Raw genomic sequence first — 18,738 nt, 5'->3', positions numbered from 1 at the left:
TGCTGGAGGGCGCGGAGGTTTCGTGGGGGTAGCGCTTGTCCCCCCAAGCCATCCGTGCGTCTGTCGGTGTTGGTGGGCCCACCTGGAACCCTCCTCTGCTAGAGCAGGTGGGCGGGCGAAGTACATGGGTGGGTTTGAGCACCTCCCACCGCCAAATGCCCAGGGGCCAGAGCCTGGTGCCCCCTGAGCCCTAAGGGGCAGAGACCCTGAGCTCAGAGGCTGCCCTTCACTGTCCCCGAGGTGGGTCTGCCTCCTTTGTGCGGGGACTGGCCCCCAGTTGGAGGCAGGGACCCCAGGGTGAGCCAGGCTCAGCCACCTGGCGTTCCCGGGACGTCAGGCTTAGGGGCCTCTCTGCTTTGCTTTTAAAGATTTATTTGTTTGTTTGAGAGAGAGGGAAAGAGAGAGAGAGAGAGAGCACGAGCGGGGACAGAGGGAGGGGGAGAACCTCAAGCCGACTCCCCGCCGAGTGTGGAGCCCGACACGGGGCTCCATCCACGCCCTCGAGACCATGACCTGAGCCCAAATCCAGAGTCGGACGCTCACCCGACTGAGCCACCCCCTGCTGTGCGATGACCACGAAGCCGTCAGCCCCTTGTTTCTTCCTGGGGCTGCTGGGATGGGATCCCCCAAACGGAGCAGCCTCGCACATACAAACGTATCCCGGACGGTCCCGGGGGGCCCAGAGTCTGACCCCAGGGGTGAAGTCAGGTGTGAGCAGGGCCTCGTGGCGGCCCCGAGGCAGAATCGGATCCGCGTCTTCCCATCAGCGGAGCCGCCCGCAGCCCCTCCAGGACCACACCTCGTGGACGCCGCGGTCAGGCCCCCACCCCCGTGTCTGCTCGGCCTTCTCCCGGGGTCTCCGTGTCTTTGACCAAACGTCCCCCTTCTTGTGACGCTGCTGCTGGTAGGATCAGAGCCAAGGGATCCTCACCTGGATCACATCTGCAGACTCTGTTTCCAAACGAGGTCAGGCTCCGGGGTTCTGGGTGGCCTGAGTGGGGGAGCGCTGTTCAGCGGTGCACAGCACCGTCCCTAAGCCTGGAGCACCCAGGGTCCCGGGAGGGCTCCCACGTTTCCCCAGGACCTCCCTTCCTTTGGCGCCCCCTCCTGCCGCGTGCTCACGGGTGGTCCACGCTGCCTGCGTGCACAGCCTCCTCCCCGCGGGTGGCTCTGGGCAGCGGACACTCCGCGAGTCATCATCCAGGATGGGGGGCAGCAGCTCGGGGCTCCCCTCCCGCCCCCCACCCCCACCCCCCGCAATGTCGCCCCCTGCCCCCCTCGGCCCTATCTCAGCTTTCTCTTCCACAGGCCGTTGCCTTTCTCCCAGGATGCCTGAGAAAACCACGGGCTCCCCACTCTCCTCCCCGCACCCCTTCCCCTCACCCCTTCCCTCCCCCCGGACCCCCGGAGGCGGGGGACAAGGGAGGGCACAGAGCCGGGGGCGCCTTTTCACACCAACAGAAGCCATGGGGGGGTCCTAACTGGAGTCCAGCTGGCCTAGGACTTCTGCTGTTCCCGCAGAAGGGGAAAGCACTCAGCTCTTATTTCAAAGAGCGTTTCTGGTTGTTGTTGTTGTTTTTTTCTTCTTTCTACATCTGTGCTAACATTCTGCGATTCTTAGAGAACCAAAATTCTGAAGAGCAAAGCCCAGAGCCAAGAATGTTCAAGCCAGCAGGGGCTTCTGCTGCGAGGAAGGACGCGTCCCAGGCTCTGGGTGGGGGACACAGAGCCACGCGGAACCCTTGCGTGTGTGTGGCCAGCAGAGGGGTCCTGGGTGCCCACGGGGAAGGGGAGGGTTGGGGATGAGTAGGATTTACTTAAGAAGATGATTTCTTGGCTATGACTCCAAAAGCACAGGCAGGAAAAGAAAAAAAATACACAAATTGGATTTCATCAACATGACAAACTTTTGTGCATTAAAGGGTACAACTGAGAGCGCGAAAAGACAAAATATTCAGAAGTCATATGTCTGATGAGGGATTCGTATCCAGAACATGTAAAGAGCGCCTATGAGTCAACAACAAAGAAGCCAAACACCTCGTCTGAAAACCGGGCAAAGAATTTGAATGGATATTTTTCTTAAGATTTTTTTAAAAATTTATTCCTGAGAGACACAGAGAGAGGCAGAGACACAGGCAGAGGGAGAACAGGCTCCCTGTGGGGAGCCCGATGCGGGACTCGATCTCAGAACCCGGGGGTCACGACCTGAGCCGAAGGCAGATGCTCAACCTCTGAGCCCCCCCAGACGTCCACGAATGGACATTTCTCCAGAGAAAAGACTCAAATGGCCAATGAGCAGGTGAAAAATCGCTGTATCACTGTACTGTGTGATATCACAATGTCACGAATCATTATGAAACACAATCCGTGTCGCCACGAGATACCACCTCACACCTATTAGGATGGCTACTATCAAAAAAAAAAAAAAAAAGAAAGAAAGAAAGAAAAAGAAAGAAAGAACGAAAGAAAACAGAAGTGACAAATGTTGGTGGAGGAATTGGAACCCTAGCACATCGCTGGTAGGAATGTAAAACGGTGCAGCCACTATAAAAAGAAGTTTGGCAGCTCCTCAAACCGCTAAACATAGAATTCCCATATGATTCCACTCCTGGGTGCATACCCCAAATAACTGACAGCGGGGCCTGAAACAGATCCTGGTACGCCCCTGAGCACAGCAGCCCTATTCACAGCAGCCGGAAGCTGGAAGCAGCCCACGTGTCTGTCCGCAGATGACGGGAGAAACAAAATGTGGTCCATCCACGCGGCGGAGTATTACTCAGCCGTGAAAAGGGAGGGACAGCCCGACACGTGCCACAGCGTGCGCGGACCCTGAGGACACGATGCTCCGTGAAGTCAGCCCGGCACCAAAAGGGCAGATAGTGTCTGATCCCACTTCCACGAGGGGCCTGGATTCATAGGGACGGACAGTAGGTCAGAGGCCACGGAGGTCACCGTGAGTGAGGGGCAGGGGAATGGGCTGTCGACGTTTTACGGGGACAGAGTGGGAGGATGAAAGAGTTTTGGGACGAGGTGGTGGCGGAGGTGGCGCAGCGCTGGGAGTGTAATCAAAACCCCCACTGAACTGCACGCTTCAGTGACATTGAATTTTATGGGACATACATTTGCCACAATTTTTAAAAATTAGTAGTGTGACACGTGAAAGCCATCGAATCGTGTAAACGGCGGCATGTAGGACAGGGAATCGTATCAGTCAAGCCGTCAGGAAGCTTTGTGACCCCCTGTGCAACGGCCCCTAAGTTTGGAGAAGGGGCTTGGCGCCCTGGAGAGCTGGCCCGTGTGGGCTGGAGCCCGGCGAGGGGGCGCGGGGGGCGCAGGGGTGTTGCTGCAGACACACGCGCCAGCGCCTCTCTCCCTGCACCCCGGCGCTGCCCGGCGCCTCTGGCAGCAACTCTGCAGGCTGCTCTGTGCCGAGCACACAGCCTCCCCTCAGAAGCCAATTTTCTGCACAGCGACAATGTTTTATCCGTGCCCACTTTAGCAGATGGCCCCCCACCTTGGCCTGAATTGAGAAGCACAGAAATCAAACGGGACAGACGGCTTCCTTGGCAATGTCTCATAGGCACGCAAGCCTGCAAACTCTCCCCAGCCCTCCCCGCCGCCCCCGCCTCCCCCGCCTCCCCCGCCTCCCCGCCCCGGAGCCGCCCAGCACCCCTCGGAGCCGCCCCCTCTGCCCAGCGACCACCCACCGGCCTCGCGGCCCAGGTGCCTGCCCCCCGCAGGTGCTCAGGGAGTGCGGCCTCCAGGCTTTGCATCGCCTCAACCCTGTCGGCCCCCCGCGCCCTGCACCCCTCCCAAGAGGGAGACCACCGGGGTCCACGTTGATGGGAGGCCCAGCTTGGAAACGGGTGGGCGGCCGGGTGCTGGGAGGGACTCTGCGCTCCAGACCTTCGATGCACCCCCCCCTCCCACCGCCGAGGGCTTCTGTGCACCCCGGTTGACATGGTGGCTAAGAAACTTCCAGGGTGGGACGCCTGGGTGTCTCAGTGGTTGAGGGCCTGCCTTGGACTCAGGGCGTGACCCTGGGGTCCTGGGATCGAGTCCCGCATGGGGCTCCCTGCATGGAGCCTGCCTCTCCCTCTGCCTGTGTCTCCACCTCTCTCTCTCTCTCTCTCTCTCTCTTTCTCTCTCTCTGGGTCTCTCATGGATAGATCAATAAAATCTTTTTTAAAAAAAGAAAAAAGAAACCTCCGGGGAGAAACCATGACCCAAGGTCTGCTACCAGTGATGAGACACGTGAGCTCCTGCGCGGCTGAGAGGGCAGGGGTCTCTGGCCGGAGGGTTTGAGGAAGGACAGCAGGGACCCTGAGAGGACAGCCAACACTGTGGGAAGGTCTGTGAGGGCAGGTCCCATGGCTCTGGGACTGATGGCGGGGCAGGGGACACACACGAGGGGCAGGAGGCCAGGGGGCCTGAGTGAGCAGGGGCTCGGGGCAGAGGACGACACTGACACCCCAGGACTGGGGACATCGGTCCTCAGGCCCCAGGGAGAGCTCAGAGGGACCGCAGAGGCCCTCTGGTGTTACCCTTTTTATACCAGGGGGACATGTGGCCCAGCCTTCCGGGGCAGGGACCAGGTCGGGGTCTGCAGGGGTCTGGTGTGGGAGGAGGACGCGAATCCGCATTGTAGCTTCAGGTAAAATGCGCGATTTCAAGCAGATCCTGTACTTGGCAGTGGGCTCCTTTGAGTCTCACCCAGACGCCCCCCCAGGTCACTCTCCGCTTCTCCGTTGCCCCTGCGGGGGGCCAGGAGTTCAAGGAGGCCTGCAGCAGGTCAGCCGTGCGGGGACAGACGCAGGCTGCGGCCCTGGGTGGGGGTGGGGAGGGCCGGGGGAGGCAGGAGCGGCCCAGCGGCCCCCCAGGCCTTCCGAGAGGCCCTCGCTGGGCCCCAGGGCTGCACCGACATGGCCCAAGGCCCAGCCTGGAGAAGACCACACCCCCCACCCCGGGCAGCTCCCCTCGGCATTCAGTGCCTCAGGAGGGAGTGGTCACCGGAGGCCCCATGGGGAGTGAGGGGCGGGGGTCAGCCTTCTTGAGCGGGGTGATGCAGGAAGAGGAGGGGGGAGCTGCCCCCGTGGTTACCTGCCAGGTGGTGACCGGTGAGGCCACTGAGCCCTGGGCTGGGAGTCAGGAATCCCGAGGTCTGATTCGGGCCAGCGTACACGAGCTGTGTGACTTTGAACACGGCCTCTCTGGGCCTCGATCCCCTCATCCGGAAAATGGAGGGGTTGGGCTAGGGGACCCTCGGGGCTCTCCCAGCCCAGGCATCTCACAGGCCTTCGACACTGAGCTTTGTCCCCCCTCAACGATGGAGCTAGACAAAGCCACAAATCAGACAGGTGGCCCCCTTGCCCCATGTGGTTCGACGGCTGAGGGGTGGTGGGGACGCGGGGCACATGGTGGGCGTCCACATGTGGGAACAGGTGGGTGGAAGCTGCACCTCAGTATAAGCAACCGAGCACAGGATCCAAGGAAGAGAACAGATGGGGCGCCCGGGGGGCTCAGTGCTGAGCGTCTGCCTTCAGCTCAGGCCGTGACCCCGGGGTCCTGGGATCGAGTCCCACGTCGGGCTCCCTGCATGGAGCCTGCTTCTCCCTCTGCCTGTGTCTCTGCTTCTCTCTGTGTCTCTCATTAGTAAATTTTAAAAATCTTACAAAAAATAAAAGGCAGATAACAGAAACATGTAAGGAAACTCCCTGGCGGAGCTGTCTGAAAGCGGGACAGACGGTCTCTGTGGGATAGTGAGCTCCCCATCACCAGACGTGTGCAAGCCGAGAGGAGTTTCAGGCGTCCGATGGGCTCCTGGGATCGCTGACCCCAGACACTCTGGCGCTACCATCCCAAGCCTGTGTCCCCCTGCTCAGACCCCCACACGAGCCGGCGCCCCACAGCCCTCCCCTGAGCGGTCGTTTTCCATTTCAAGGCCCCCAACGTCATTCATTGATGCGCCAGGATCGGGAGAGGTGTGGAGGGAAACTCGTTTCTAATCATAGTTGAAACACCCGAGCCTTTGAACGAGCTCCTCGGGGAAATGAAAACCTTCAGAGTGACGTTATCGCGCACCTGACCACGCGCTTTCCTGAGGGGACGCGAAGAGGCAGAGCGTGGGCTGCGGCTGCGGGGATGGCCCGGCCCGGCCCGGCCACAGGGCCAGGTGTGAGGTCTGCAGCCCCCCCCCCCCCCAGGCAGCTCTGGGGCCCAGAGGCTCCTCCCGCAGGCACAACAGGGAGAACTGACCCATTGGCCACCAGGGGCCTTGCTCACGCCCCAGCCAACGCCGGCTCCCGGGCCCCCAACAGAGGCCACTGACCGCACCAGGCAGGAAGTCCGTGGGCGAGGCGAGGAGCACGGTCAGTGCCAGCGAGAAGCCGGGGGCTCACCCCTTCCGCGAAGCCGCTGCGCACATGTGGGTTGGGGTGCGGTGGGGAGACCAATCCACCAGGTGGGCTATTTTTGCTCTTGGTCCCTTTGTCCCTTGGAGCGGCTCACGAGCTCTATGTGCATGCAGAGTCTGGCTCAGCTCGCGAGGGGCCAGGAGGGAAGCCCCCGCCTCACCTGCCCCCCTTGTCTCAATCCCTCATCCTTTGTGGGGATGCTCTCCTACTTGAGTGCAGGGAAGGGGCCCGGGAACCGCAGAAGAGGGGAGGTGACCAGGTGTTGGCCACTATCCGGCCGGCAGTGACATGGCAAAGAACAGAGCAGGGTGGCTTGAGAAGCACGAGCCCGGGGTGGCCTGGAGCGTCGCCCGGCTGTGCGGCGGTGGGGGCAGTGCACGCGCCCAGGAGGGAGCGGGCCTGCAGGTGAGGCGAGGAATGGGGGTGGGGGGCACTCTGCACCCCAAGCCCAGTGTGGCCACACCCAGCCAGGGCGTCCCTTCCCTCTCTGTGCCCCCGTGCCAGTGGCACCTGTGAACCCCAGCCCCCCCCCCCAGCGCCCCCCACACCCATGTCCCAGCATCAGCAAAGGCCGTGAGACTGCCAGGGGCACAGAGCCCGGGCGGCCCCTCCCTGAGGCAGGTCGGGGTGGCCCCGGCGAGCTTGAGGAAAGAGACACTCCACGCACACCACCGTCTTTCTTCACTCTTTACTGTGTAAAAATAAACTCAACAATTCATGTCGTTTCAGCAAGAAAATGAAAAAAAAAGCAATACCAGTAGAAATAGTGCATTTCCAGAATTGCTGATGGGAGGTGGCAGGTCCCATGGTTTTGACCCATTTGATACCCAAAAGGCTGCAGATCATATGAAAAATGTACAGCTTTGGTTAGCAAATAATGAAAAAGTAAGATACGTCGATTCTCTTTCATATTATACAGTATATACATTGTAACAATATCAACCAGGGGGGGTTTGCTTTGTTGGATTTGTTTGTTTGTTTTTGGCAAATAAGACAAGATCGGGACTCTAAGTATTGGGCTTTTTTTTTTTTTTTTCTCCTCAATGACTTGTTCCCTTTGGACAAATTGCACTTAAGTCCACTGTGCCCGGAAGTGACACGTTTCCCATCATTAGCTGAATAAATGTACACGCTGTGTTTTAAGAGATGAAACCACGGCTGTGTCAAGCCACATTTTGGTTGCCATGAGATTATAAAGCGTCCTATCCTCTTCGTGTTAACAACACGCAGCCCTAGTTTCTTCTACCGGGATTGGAACTGACCATCAAGTCCTGGACTTGATGGGCTCCGAGGCAAAGGGTCCACCACGAATGGGCCAATTCGCATCCTGGTCCCCAACACCTCTGAGCGCACGTGGCCCCTCTCTGGAGCTCATTGGAATGACTGAACCTCACGCCGGCCTCTCCCCCCCTTCACTGCCCACAAGACACCCCCTTGGTCTCAGGTCCCGGGGCTGGTGACAAAGTGATCTTTGCAGTCTTAGAAAATAAACCGGGAATCTACAAAAAGGAAAAGAAAGCATACAAAATGTATCTCTTTCTTCCAAAATACACGCTTTCAATCCTACGTTTTGGCGGAGCCTGAAAGTATTTTCCAGGGAGATATAGGTTGAGTTAATTTTTATAGGTTTGTCCTTTTCTTTCATAAAAATACTCTTGTTTGGTAATAAACTTTTTTCTTCTACAGTAAGAGAAATAATACTGTGTTATCAAAAGCAAGAAGGCTTACGATTCCAGTGGGATCTAAGCCCCGAGGGCCCGGAGAGCCTCTGTCGGCAGCTCCCCAGCTCGGACACCCGGGGAGCTGTGGGACACCAGCTCGGCAAGAGCCAACACCGCCTCGGCAGTGCTGTGCATCTTCTTATTTTATAAAACGGCTTACCTGAGATAGGCATGTGGTATTCAGTGCAAGAGGGAGCGTCGGTCAGATTAAGGAGATGGGAGACTACGTGGATTAGATCTGTGGCTGTGTCATCGACCTTTCTCGGGGCCAGCAACGTGCCAAGTGTGAACACAGTGCGGGAGTCAAGGGGCTTGGCACAGGCCCCGGAGAGGGGCGGGGAGGGAGCCAAATGTCAGCTTCTGTCCCCGGCACCGCGGGGGTGCGGCCGGGGAGGGCGAGGAAGGTGCATGGGGCAGGGGGCCACGGGGGTGTAGGCGTAGCGTCTGGGGTCGGCTCTGCCCGGCTCTGGCGGGGGCAGAGGATGGCTTGTGGTCCTGCACGGACAGCTCCCACCGGCCCCGCGGGGGGCACACGGTGGTCTGGGGTCCGCTAGATCATCGGCAGGGGCTGGTGGCAGGTGCTGACAGGGGAGCACCCAGCACCCCCCCGGGCCTCTGCCTAAGCAACAGCCGCCGGGGGCTGAAGTGAGGGGTGGGGCCGACCTGCCTAGAGGGGTGATTCCAAGCTCTCGCTCCGTCCCAGTCATGGGCTCTGTTTAGGCTCCTTGCCAACCTACATGTGAAAAATACTTCTTGGTGTGTTTGGGGAGTGGGGAGGGGGAGAGGGAGACGGCTCCCTCGCCGGGCCTCCCCCGACACCCTTGGCTTGCTTATCCAGCCATTTTCGGTAGCTACGTGGATGGTCACGGAACGACGGGTGGCAGTGCGCACACAACACAGAACCAGAAGTCCATGCAGGCAGGGGGGACACACATCGGACCAAAGGAGCAAGGGACGCGCCACCCCAAGGAACATGCAAACACAGAAGATCCCTGCAGATCCAAAGATGCCACAACCCGACGGGCTCTGACGAAGCACGATGGTCTCAGAAAAAAGCCACTGTTGAACCACAACACGCAGCGCGCGCGCCCGGCCCGCACCCGTTCTGGGGAACGGCCACCGGGTGCCGCGCGGACGCCCACGTGAACACTAACACAGAGACAACAACACAGACACACACAGATGCACTAGGTTTCCGACACAACACGGACCTGCGTTTAAGGAGACAGGTGCCCCCGGGAGGGACAGAAGATGGGAACACCTGCTCCTCCCGAAGAAATGTCTGCAGCTGTAGATGAGCCAGGCAGTGCGGGAGAATTTCTAGAAAGACGTGCCAGCCTTTTGCTAATTAGACTCCTGGCGACAGAGTCCAGGGTGCGACCCCCAGATGGTACAACAGAGCAGGGAGCTCACCGTGGGCGTGATCCGTCTTGGAGCGCGCTCTCTCTCTCTCTCTCTCTCTCTCTCGCTCTCGCTCTCGACACGCGTGCACACACAGAAACACACACACACGCTCCCCCCGCCGCGGAAGGACGAGGAGGAAATGTGTATGGGTGCTGTTCACGGCGGGGAAGGAAAGGCTCTGGGGGGCCTGGGGGTCACCAGCTGGTGACGGGGGGGGGGCCCTGCAGGACCTGTGATGGGGAGCGGGTCTCAGGCCCTGCCGGGCTCCGTGTGGAGGCATCCGGAGGCCCTGCCCCGGGGAGGACTGGCCGCCAGCCCGCGGGCCCCGGGGGTGCGGGAGGAGGGGGGCTGTCAAGATGAGCTTGGACCTCACCACCGCGCACGTCCAGCATCAGGGGCCCGACCTGGCTGGGTCTTAATCAGAACGTGGGTTTCCTGGTCCAACGGGTCCTCCGTGGAGCTGACCCGTGGACACCTCCAGTCCCCGCCGCCCGAGGCCAAAGGCAAGGGGGCCTCCTGGACCGTGGGAGGGACCCCTCATCCCAGGGGCGCCAGCCGGCAGCCGCAAGGGAGGGACGAGCCCGCGGACCTGGGGGGCGGGCACCGGTGCTGGGCCGAGCCGAGAGCTGGGCATGCAAACCAGCTGGGCGGGCACTGGCCGCTGCCCGAGGCCGGCCCCCCTCCCCCGCCCCGCGCCCGGCCCCAGGGCACGAGCTGCCACCCCAGGGCCCCATCAGGACGATCCCCTCCTGCTACGAGAGAGAGTCTCTGCGGAGAGGCCCCCCGGCCTCGAGCCGACCGCTGAGAGGCACGTATCCTCCCACACAGAGACCGGCCACGCCGGACAGGGTTTGCGAAGACAGACGCGGGCGCGGAAGAAGCCGCGCGGCCCCGGGGCCCACGGGCGGCGCGGGCGCGGGCTCGGCAGGTTCACATGTTCGCCCCCTCGGGGTTTCCCGACACCGCGGAGAGAGGAGGAAAGGAGCTAGCTCATTCTGAAAGAAAGCGCCTCCCCGAGACACACACACTCACACACACTCACACACACACACACACACACACACACACACACGACCTCACCTACGGCCGCATGGGCCTGCGAGCGCGAGCGGGGAACCAGGGTGGGCTCCCCCAGGGGAGCGGGGCCTCCCCTGGGGCACAAGGGCGAGCCAGGCCGTGTGCGTGCGCATGGGCGTGTGAGGGCCTGAGTCACTCCTGGGGAGAGGGAGAGAAGGAGACACGAGAGGGTCATCACCGCACAAGCAGGGGGGAGGCTCGGCCGGCAGGAGCCTCAGTTGATCTGGCGACAGGCTTCGAATGTCCACTTGGTGGCCCCCCCATAGATCTCGATGTGGGACTCGGCCCAGGCGATGACGTTCCCCGCGAGGGCCTTGCTGCTGCAGGTGGCCAGGTTGTACACCTCCCCGGGGGTCAGCTTGCGGTCCCAGATGTTGAAATGGGCCAGCTCGCCCACGAACGCTTGGGTGGCATCGAACCCGCCGCCCAGAGTGTCCTCGAGAGAGAAGCAGAGAGTGAGGGTGGAGGGGGCCATGGGGGGGTCTCTCAAGGGGGCACGTGATGTGTCCCCATCATGGGCTCTCTCACATGGACCCCCAAGGACATTTCACATCTCTGGGTCTTTGGTGACACATCGGTCCCCCTCCCACGGGGAGCCCAGGAAAGGGGACACTACTGGCCACCTGTGCCCCGGATGCAGAGCTTCTCCCGGGAACACCTGCACTCTGCCTCACCCACGGGCCGTCCCTCCACCAGCGAGGGGGCCAGCGAGGGGGCCGCTGGGGCCTGGCACCACCACAGGAGCAGGGCCCGGAGGAGCTCAGGTGTCACTCCTTGCTGAGCCCAACAGAACAGAAGGCCTGGGACCCTCCCACCTGCGCTTCCCTCTGGCTGCCCAGCGGGACATAAGCCATTTCCAGGAAATAAATCACGCATCGCTAACGGCGGACTAGCCTTCCCGTGCCCGGGGGTGTTGCTGCAGCCCCCGAGAGCACGCAGACCGAGCCCACTCCCACCCACAGGGCAGGGACCCTGCCGCAGCCACCACACAACCGGCTTTCCGTGGCTCCTTCCCTCCTTGCTGCCCCCGGTAACCCGGCCACCCGCCTGCCATGCTGTCCTTCCTCTGGTTCTGGGGCTCCTCCCCCCGCAGCCGGCATCCCCCCAGCTCCCAGGCCAGTACCTGCTCCTGGCCCAGCACCAGCACACCCTGCGGCTTGATGGGGTGATAGGGTGCCAGGTTCTCGCCATTGCCACCCTGGGTGCCATCCTGGTAGGCTTCCCAGACCCCATCCCGGGTGGTCCAGGTGATGCAGATGTGGTGCCACTGGCCATCGTTGATCACAAAGGGCAGCTTGGCCACCTGGGAGGAAGGAGGACACACACGACACAATGGACACAGGGCACGGCACAGGGTCAGTGATCGTCGCCACTCGCCGGTTCAACTGTTACTCTTCCCATCGCGACGTTTAAAATAATTACCAGGGGCCGTTAGGGAATTGTCTCGGCACCTGCCCCCCCAGAGACCTTATTGTCCGCTGGCCCCATCCATCAACGAACCATGGAGTCACACAGGAAATGTGACCATTTGTCAAGGGTCCCTAAGGTCCATCTGAACACACAACATCCTCACCCTCCTCCCTCTTTGCTGGTCTACAAAACCGGCCCTGGGAGGGAGAGGCCCACTGCTGGGGTCTCAGCTCACGGCTACCGTCTGGGCCTCTCCGCTCTCCTGCTAGGTCTACACTGCACAGCCTCTGCAGACTCCGACGCCAGGGGGCACGGCACCGGCCCTTTTAAAGCGCAAGGCCAGCCTCTGGCCTGGGTTTTCCCTCCCTCTCCAGCATTGGGGGGTGAGGGAGGGCGGACGGTGCGACCCGTAGACCCTTTCACTTGGGGCTCAGAAAGGAACAGCCTTCCTGGTCACGGCATCCGCAGTGAGGGCTTGGGTTCCAATCCCCAGCCTGAGCTTGAGATGTTTACTAGCAGCGCTGGCACAGCGACGAGGGGGCTGGACGGCTGGCAGCTCGTTCTGAGCTTCGCAGAAGGCCAGGGTGGAGAAGGCTCCCCGCAGGGACGAGGCCGCACCCTCCAAGGGCCCAGGGGGCAGGGGTCGAGCAGGGTATAGGTCTGGACTCTGGAAGAATCTCCACCCTAGAATTACCACCCGGGGAGCCTCTGCGGTCCTCCCCCCGGAAGGAGCAAAGCCAGTTCTGCGGCAGGCTGGGGGAGGAGGAGCCAGGGATCGATCCCAGGGACGCAGGACCCTCTGGATCATCCTCCGGCCTCCGTCTGGGGCAGTTCCAGCTTCACCCCGTCCACGGAGCATGGCCAAGGGCGCCCTCCTGCCTGTCACATCCCCCCCCGAGTCCTGCCTGCCTGCCCTTCTGGTGGGGCCACAGCCGCGTCCCTGGCTGTGTGTCCCTCCCGCTGCAGACCCGCCCCAGCAGCCGCGTGGGCCTGGGCCCCCACGACGCTGTCCTACGGGGCCAGGTGGGCAGGGCCCCTACCTTGTCGTTGATGAGGATTTCCATGGGATTGTTGCCCCACTCGATGAGCACCAGCTCGTTTGCCTGGCCCGGCACGGCGTAGGAGAAAGGTGTGCCCACCCCGGGCGCCGCGCTGGACTTCAGCCACATGCACACGGTGAAGGCGTACATCTCCGGCAGGCTCTTCTTCACCTTGGCGTACATGTAGTTGGTCCGCAGCGGGAACGTGAGCTGGAACTTGTCCCCAGGGCGGTTGTCCTTCTGACCTGGAAAGGACAGGACACAGTCCTGTCATCTGCACCTCAAAGCACTTGTCCCTGTCGTCGGAAACCGTTCGGTGCTCCCCTCCACCCGCCCCCCCACGCTCTGGGAAGCCGGACAAGCACACTGCTCTCCCTTCTAGGGTAGCTGAGAGGGAGGCCCAGCAGGGTCAAGCGTTGCCCTGCCCGAGGGCACAGGGCCAGAACAAAAGAGCTGACCCAAGATCTCTGCACTGGCTGGTCAGGCTCCCACATCCTGCCCCTGGGGAGGTAGGGGGGGTGGGGGGAGCGTGCGGGGCTGGAGGCTTCCGTGCCTAGGCTGCGCGGTGGGCACCGGCAGGGAATGGGTCAGCGCTCAGCGGGTAAACCGGCCCTTGACGGTGCAGCCCCAGGGGCAGGGGGTCTCCTGCAGCCTGGCTCCCCCCAGCAGCCCCTTCACAGACCCGATTCCAGGGATGCAGGCTGCCGGCCCGTGTTCACAAATACTCGTGTTGGACTCCCACCCGAGACAACCAGGCCCCCGGTGCCCAGCGCACTCCTCTCAGGCCCAGGACGTGCTGCAGTCCCTGGCCACTCTCCTGACCCGATCAACCAGCCCCGAGGACTCCGGCTATTTCCAGAATCCCATCTACCCCCACGGGAGGGAAAGGCGTTCTTCTGAGGCTCTTCTAGAGTCGGCGTGGAGCCCCGCACGGAGGGCAGGACAGCAGGGAGCCGGCCCCCAGCCCCGGCCCAGCGGACTGCTCTGAGCACTGTGCCACTCACTCTCAGGGAGAGCTTCCTCTGCGTTTCCTGAAAAATCAGGCTCCTGGCCTGATAGCTTCCCTTTACACAACAGCCACCAGCTCCCTGCCTGCCAGCGATGTCTCGGGGAACGCTTGTCTGCCCCCTCCCCACCCACACACGCACTGGAGCTGTGGCCCTGGGTGTGGTGTGACTGACTCCAGGCAAAACATTCCAACCCAGCAGTGGGCACAGGCACCAGGCTCGGAGCCAGGAAGACACACACCTGCCAGCTCCTGGGTGTGCTCCGGGGCTCGCCAGGGAGCCCAGAACTAAACAGGCCCCCAGGCCAAGAATTATTTCTAGAAGGCATCCTGCTGGGCCAGCAACCCGCCATCCAAGTCAGGTATCAGGGAAGGAACGGCCGGGCTGGCCCCCTCAGGGCTCCCCCAGACATCTCGGGCTCGCATTCCCGCACCCCCCAACACACACCTTGGAGCAGATCCAGCCCCTGGCCTCCCTAGGGGGTGGTTTTCATTCCCCCAACGTCCCCTCCCTCCTTCCCCCTCCTCCCCCCTCCCTCCCCCGTCCCTCCTTCCCCTGATCTGTTTTTCAGTTATATAACATGCCTTAAGATGGCACTGTTTAAATCCAGCCGGCACATTTTGCGGTCCAAGAAGGGTCACGTGGCCCCGCTCCCAGCCCAGGACCCCCCCCCCCCTTTTACAACCTTGTTTGATTTCCGTGACTTCAAGGCTGAGCCCAGCTCATCTGTGAGCCCCGGGGTGCAGCTGGGGCTGGCCAGCGTTGGTGAGCCAGGAACCACAGGACATGCAAGATGCCAGGGCTTGTGGGTCACTCAGGAAATAAAACCACGGGGAGGGGTGCTCACCTGAAGCGGGGAACCCGGAGATCCCCAGAGGACACCAGGGGTGCATTAGGCGTGAGAGAAAACCTGCTCGGGGACCAAATCCACTGGGCACCGGGAGGACCATCCCCAGCCGGTGCCCCGTTCTCTGCTGGGGACGGGGACCAGCTGGAGCCGGTCTTCCTCGGCAGGGAGGGCTCGGAGCGCCACAGCTACAGTGCAAACTTACTGAAGATTAAATGCATCGGACTTGGAAAAATCCTTCCAGTGTGTGTGTGCGCAGGGGGTGCAGCCGACACCGATCAACCCCTTCCTCACTCCGCTACCCTTCCCTCCTGAGGTCCCCAGCCCAGGGGGCCCCAGACCTACCAGGAACACCGCCTGGAAACCCAAAACCCAGGGCAGGGACTCGGGGAGCGGGAAGGGGCTGGAGGAGCTTCAGGGCTTTTACAGCCTGGAGCTGAGCGATGCAGGAAGCCAGGACCCGAGGCAGGGTCCGGTGGCCCAGGGAGCCCGGCCGGGCGGGCAGCATGCCTGGCGGGGGAGCCCCCCACCCCGACCGCCCCGGGCTACCTTTCTCCAGCTCGCTGATCCGCTGGTGCAGGGAGGTCAGGGCGCTCTCGATCTTGACCCTCTCCTCCGTGTCGTTCTTGGGGCCACCCTTGCCCTCCTCCAGAGTGTTCACCCGAGACAGCACCTGCCTCTCCAGGTCATCGATCTTGCTCTGCAGCAGATCCTTGAGGCTGTTGGTCTGGCTGGAGGAATTGAGCCGGCTGTACTGCTGCGGGGGTGCAAGGGCGGGGGGAACCACAGCGTTACGCGCGGAGCCGGACCCAGCGCAAGGCCCACGGCGCGGTCCCCTCAGGGCGGATGCGGGGGCGGCCTGGCGGGGAGCCGGGGAGCGGCCGACTGCGGGGGGCGGGGTGGGGGGGGCCGGGCCGGGCCGGGGTGGGGGGGTCGGGCCGGGGTGGGGGTGGGGCGGGGCAGAGGGGCGCGCGGGCCGGAGGGGCAGCCGCGGCGCGCGCGGACCTCGAGGTTCTCCAGGCGGGTTTTGAGCGACTGCAAAGTTTGCCCGAGTTGGCTGAGCGTCTCGGCGGCCGGCGTCCGGGACAGGTCGCCCATCGTGTTCTTGCCCGCGCCGGGCTGCTTGCGGCCACCGCCGGCCCGGGCCTCGCCGGCGCCCGCGTCCAGCGTGCTCTGGCTCTCGCAGCGGCCCAGCTTGGTGGTCAGCTCGCGGATGGTCTCCTTCTGGCTCAGGATGGTCTCCTTCTGCTGCAGCACGGTCTCGCGGAGCTGCAGCACGCTGCTCCGGAGCTCCTCGGCGCCGCCGGCGGCCACGGACGCGGCGCACATGTCGGCGTCCACGGGCACCGAGGTGCAGATGAAGCGCGTCGGCCCGAAATCCTGGGCCGCGCTGCCCAGGAGGCAAAGGGCGAGCAGCGCACAGGTGCGCGCGGCGCGGGGGCCCGGCATGGCTGCGGGCCTGGGGCGGGCGCTGGCGCGCTCGGCTGGGCTGGGGCTGGGCTGGGGCGCGGCTGGGGCTCGGGCTCGGCTCGGCCGGGGCGCGCCTGGGGCGCGGCTGGGGCGCGGCTGGGGCTCGGCGCGCTCCGGGGCTCGGCGGGCGGCCCGCGCTCTGGGCGCCGCGAGGCTCGGCCGCGCAGTCCGCACCGCCGCGCCGCCCGGCCCCCACTGCCGCCCGCGCTGCGGAGCCCGCGCCTTTTATGCCGCCGCGGGAGGGGCCGGGCGCCGCCGACGTCAGCGGGGGAGGAATCCCGCTTTAATTGCCTGCGGCCGGGCCCCGGCGCGGCGGGGGTCGTGGGGGCGCGCCCGGGGCCGCGAGCTCCGCGTCCTCCCCCGCCCCCCGCCGAGCCGGCACGGCCGCCCCAAGGCCCGAGAGCCCCGGGAGGGGAGGGGAGGGGGGCGGGGGGCTGCGCTGCAGGGTGGGCCACCCGCCTGATGCCCCCCATCTCCGACGGGGCTACGCGCGCCCGGGAGGCCGAATCCGGTTGCACCCGCTGGGGCGCACGGAGCACCCTCGGGCCCCGGCCGCGGGGGGGGTGGGGGTGCTCGAGGCAGGAGCGGGCCCTCCGGGACTCGAACCGTCTACACCCGTCCGCGGGGGGAGGAGCGCTGGGGAGCGAAGCCTCGCGCCGCCGCCGAGTCCACAGAGGTGGTGGCCGAGCTGCCGCGGGGCTCCCGGGCGCGTGCGGGGCTGCACAGCCGGCCCGCCCCTGGGTGCAGCTGTCCACGGCCCAGGGCCTGGCTCTCCTGCCCCGTCCCGCAGGCCCAGGGCTTTGGGGACCCGCCACGCGTCCCCGGGGATTGGAGGCGCGCCCCGCCCCGCCCCCGCCCCGGCCACCGAGCCTTTCCTGCCCGCGGAGCCCGCCCGATTCCGGCCCGATTCCGGGCAGACGGCGCCGCGGGGCCGGGCGCTCCCGAGGGGCCCCGGGACCCTTCCGCGCCCCCAGCGCCTTCCCGGCTCCAAGGCGCGTGTGCGCGTGTGTGTCCGTGCGCCCTGGGCTTTCCGGCCCGCGGCAGGTGGGGAGGGGTCCCGGGCCTCGGCGGGGTCGCGGCCCGGGCCGAGCGCCCTCGCGGTGGCTCGACTCACAGTCACCCCCACCCCCGCCCCCTGCACCTGCTTCCCGAGAAGCGGCGCCGCGAGGCTGGGCCCCGGCTCTCCGTCCGGGTTCCGACGCCCGGTTCGGGGCTTCCGACAGGCCCGAGCGGCCGGCGCGCCCCAGGCGCTCCGAGCGGGCCCGCACTGTGCGCGGGGGTCGGGCTGCAGGTGCCAGCGGGAGCCCGGGCCGAGCGGCGGCCCCGCGGACGCCCCCGCACTGCCCCCGGCGCGGGGCCAGGAGCCCGGGGTGCGCGGCCGCCCGGGGGTTCGAGGCGCAGCCCGCTCCGTGGCGACCTGGGTCAGAACCCGCCCCCGCGCCCCCGCGCCCCCCGCGCCCCCGCGCCCCGCCGCCCGCGGTCCTTGAGCGCCTCATCCCTGAACCTCCCCGGAGCCCGCGCGTCCTTCGGCCTCCGCTTCCCGGCGCCAGAGGGACCCCGCGGGCCGCAGCGGCGTCGTGGGCTCCGAGCCCCGCCGCCCCCCCACGCGCCCCCGCTGGCCCGCGCCCCGACCTGCCCAGGCTAGAGGCCACTCGGAGGCGAGGGGGCCCGGGGGCCCGGGGGTCCAGGGCGCAGAGGCCGCGTGGGCACAGGAGAAGAGCCCCGCGGGGCCCGGGCCGGCTGCGCAGACGGAGGGGGAACCCCCGGCCCGGCCTTGCGTCCTGAGCCCGGGGCGGGCGGGGCTCACCTGCCACCTGCGCCCACCACGGCCGAGGAGACCCGGCACCTGGCACTGAGGGCGCCTGCCCCGCCGCTCCGCAGGGGATGGAGCTGCGGCCTCGGAGGGGAGGTGGGCCTGGGGCGGTGGGCACAGGGGCGTTGGGGGGGAGCAGTGTGGAGCTCGGAGGGGAGGTCACGGCGGCCCAGGGCGGGAGCCCTCCACCCCCAGCCCCCTGGAGCGCTGCAACCCCCCCCCAGAAGGGCTATGGGATGGGGGGCCCTGCAGGGACCGTGGGTGCTGGGCCAAGCTTCCATCCCTCTACCTTATTTCAATCCTGGGCAGGGAAGGATCCAGACCTAATGGTTTCTGGGGCTTCCTCTCCGTCCCCAGGGCGCGGAGATATCCGAGAGCCCCGGGGCTGGGGAAACAAAACCCATGGAGAAGGAACCCCCAGCTGCCCAGCTAGCTGATGGGAAGGTCCAGTGCAGGGGCACCTTCCTCTGTGGACCCGCGGTTCTCCTCTCCTGGCCTGGGTGTCACCCCAGGGGCACAGAGGCGGGGAGGAAGTG

At 64.6% G+C, this 18,738-nt stretch overlaps 1 protein-coding gene across 1 annotated transcript; it reads right to left on the bottom strand.

Moving 5' to 3' along the window:
• Positions 1 to 7,421: 7,421 nt before the first annotated feature.
• Positions 7,422 to 16,495, bottom strand: NPTX1 (neuronal pentraxin 1). The gene is made up of 5 exons (XM_072746398.1): positions 15,925 to 16,495; positions 15,469 to 15,676; positions 13,066 to 13,310; positions 11,739 to 11,918; positions 7,422 to 11,051 (listed from the first exon to the last, which is right to left on the bottom strand). The coding sequence occupies exons 1-5, from the start codon at positions 16,366 to 16,368 to the stop codon at positions 10,830 to 10,832; spliced, it is 1,299 nt and encodes a 432-aa protein (XP_072602499.1). The 5' UTR covers positions 16,369 to 16,495; the 3' UTR covers positions 7,422 to 10,829.
• Between the last annotated feature and the right edge of the window lie 2,243 nt (positions 16,496 to 18,738).

This window comes from Vulpes vulpes, chromosome 2, assembly GCF_048418805.1.
Source record: "Vulpes vulpes isolate BD-2025 chromosome 2, VulVul3, whole genome shotgun sequence".
Lineage (NCBI taxonomy): Eukaryota > Metazoa > Chordata > Mammalia > Carnivora > Canidae > Vulpes > Vulpes vulpes.
Note: the sequence above shows the minus strand (reverse complement) of the source record. Positions and strands in the feature narration are given on the sequence as shown.

Excerpts from the sequence above, each read along its gene's own strand:
- NPTX1 (XM_072746398.1), bottom strand. The coding sequence starts at position 16,368 with ATGCCGGGCCCCCGCGCCGCGCGCACCTGTGCGCTGCTCGCCCTTTGC. Across the intron at positions 11,919-13,065 it reads AAATCCTCATCAACGACAAG|GTGGCCAAGCTGCCCTTTGT; the intron begins GTAGGGGCCCTG and ends CCTTCCTCCCAG. Across the intron at positions 11,052-11,738 it reads TGGTGCTGGGCCAGGAGCAG|GACACTCTGGGCGGCGGGTT; the intron begins GTACTGGCCTGG and ends TTCTCTCTCGAG.